Here is a 2500-nt window from a genome sequence, read left to right on the forward strand (position 1 = left end):
GACAGCCTACAATGATGCTGCAGAATTTAGTACAAGGTCTGTGGCAGGAGTGCCATTGAGGCTGCTTGGACGTCAGTATGCAGTAGACAGACGTAGCCCAGACTCTGAGGATTCTCCAGGTCCTCCAGATGGAGTCCAGGAGGGGCCAAGCCAGCCTTCAGATCCACCATTCCCATGGAGAGGTCTTCTAGCTCCCTATGACATTGGACCATCAAGAGGAGCAGATGTCCTCTTCCGTCAGAATTTTACAAGGGCAGCGCCAGATCGAGCTGCTGAAAGAGAAGCTGATAATTTTTTTAGTAGACCATACTTTGCACAGCACTTTGGAGCTACTAGGAACATGTCTGGTACGTGCTTTCATTAGAAGCTGCTCACAATCATATTTGATAAATTTTTAGGTAATTTGAATGAATTATAATTATAATAAAAACAGATACCTTCAATATGATATACCTTCATAATCATTACTCAGATTATGAAGGTAGTGTTAAAAGGAAATAGCTTTAGATTCTTTTGAATTGTATGCCAATGTAGGGACTAGTCTCATCTGCTCTCTTGTTGATAGTTGTGACGTATAGGCAGTTGGTGGAGAAAGGGGTAATTTTTTATAGAACATGTCTGACCAATTTGTCTTCATGATATATTCATAGTAAGCGCGATAATCAAGATTTTTCATAACCATTTGGGTAACATCATGCTTTTGGAAAATAATTGGTTATGTTAACCCTCGCGTGTAGTGTACAGACAATTGCTACACGGCATTCACGGGCCCGCTCGTGCAGGGGTCGCGGATACGGCTGTCGATTGTTTTCATTGATTAAGATATGCGTTCGAGAGCCCAGCTTTGCAATTGCAAAGCTGGAATGCCGGATGAATGGGGTTAATGTAGTTTCAATTTTTATAGTATCAAAAAGATAGTGTGCTCAATTTGCATAGAACAAATTTTGTCTATTTATTTATTTCCTATTTCAGAAAGTAGAAATCACAGATAAAATATCAACCTATTTAAATGCAAAAAAGATACCCACTGTAGCATAGTAATTTATAATTTATTTTTCCCCCACAGCATCAGTGGTTACGCATCGGATCCAGGCTTGGGACTTCACCCATTATAATATTCCTGAAATTTCTGACAGTGAGTTGTTTTAAAGACCTGTGTTTGGTATTTTGAATATGGAAAATAGTGCAAACTTTTCATCATTGTGATGGTGGTAGTAGTAATAAGATTTTATGTTTTTCCTTTTGTATAGGAAAGTATTTTTTAATTATTTTACAGAAGGAGAATTAGGGGTGGGATAGATTTAGGTTTGTATAGATATTTTTTGTTTATTTATTATATTTATATTTTTATATTAATATAGATATAGATATATATTTATTGGATATTTATAGAGTATTTTTAAGATTTCGTTTTGTATATAGATTTAGTTATATATATATATATATATATTTATTTATATCATATATTATATATAGTATATATATATATACATATAGAGATATATATATATTTATATATTTAGATATATCTTATATATAGATATATATATTTATTTATATATTTATATATTTAGATATATTTTTTATTTATATGTAGATATATATAGATATATTATATTTTATATAGTATTATTTATCTATACTATTTATATATATATATATAATATATATATATATTATTTTATATGATATATAGATTTATATTTATATATTATATATATAATATAGGGAGATTTTATAGTATATATATAGTTTATATATATTTATATATAGATATTTATATAATATATATATATATCGTGATAGGAGACTTTAGGTTTTAGTATTTATTGTAGATAGAGTTATATTTAGTATATTATTTATATATATATATATAATATAATATAGAGATATAATATAGTTAAAGGATAAGATAGTATATATATATATATTATATTTATATATAGAGATTTATATTATATATATATTGTATATAATAGGTTATATATAGTATATTAAATATTTTAGATATATAGTTGATATATATTATATATAGATAGATAGTTTAATATATAGGATATATATATATATATTATAATATATGTATATTATTTAGTAATTATATATATATATATAGTATATATATTATATATTTATATTAATCTATATCTATATATATAATATATATATATATATATTATATATTAGTATTATAGAGGGGTATATAATATTATATATTTTAGTATATATATATATTGTAGATGATAGTATATATATTTATAGTATATATATAATTATATATTAATATTTAGATATATATTATATATCTATATATAAATATATTATAGATATTTATAGTATATATATATTGTATATGATATTATGTTATATTTATAGTATATATATAATATATTATATATATATATATATATATATATATTATTTATATTATATTTGTATATATACTTTATAATATAGTATATATATGTATATATGTATGTAGAGTTTTTTATGTATATAT

At 24.4% G+C, this 2500-nt stretch overlaps 1 protein-coding gene across 1 annotated transcript in view; it reads left to right on the forward strand.

The window, feature by feature from the left end:
* LOC122243539 (uncharacterized) overlaps window positions 1–2500 on the forward strand; it is a 33574-nt gene that overhangs the window by 24448 nt on the left and 6626 nt on the right. The window contains exons 16-17 of the mRNA XM_086534124.1: window positions 1–347; window positions 1067–1135. The exon at window positions 1–347 is cut by the window's left edge and continues 459 nt beyond it. Of these exons, the coding sequence (XP_086390250.1) occupies window positions 1–347; window positions 1067–1135 (416 nt within the window). The remainder of the gene's footprint in view (window positions 348–1066; window positions 1136–2500) is intronic.

The sequence above is a fragment of the Penaeus japonicus genome, unplaced genomic scaffold (assembly GCF_977035675.1).
Source record: "Penaeus japonicus unplaced genomic scaffold, GWHDUDI00000001_assembly GWHDUDI00000040, whole genome shotgun sequence".
NCBI classification, from domain to species: domain Eukaryota; kingdom Metazoa; phylum Arthropoda; class Malacostraca; order Decapoda; family Penaeidae; genus Penaeus; species Penaeus japonicus.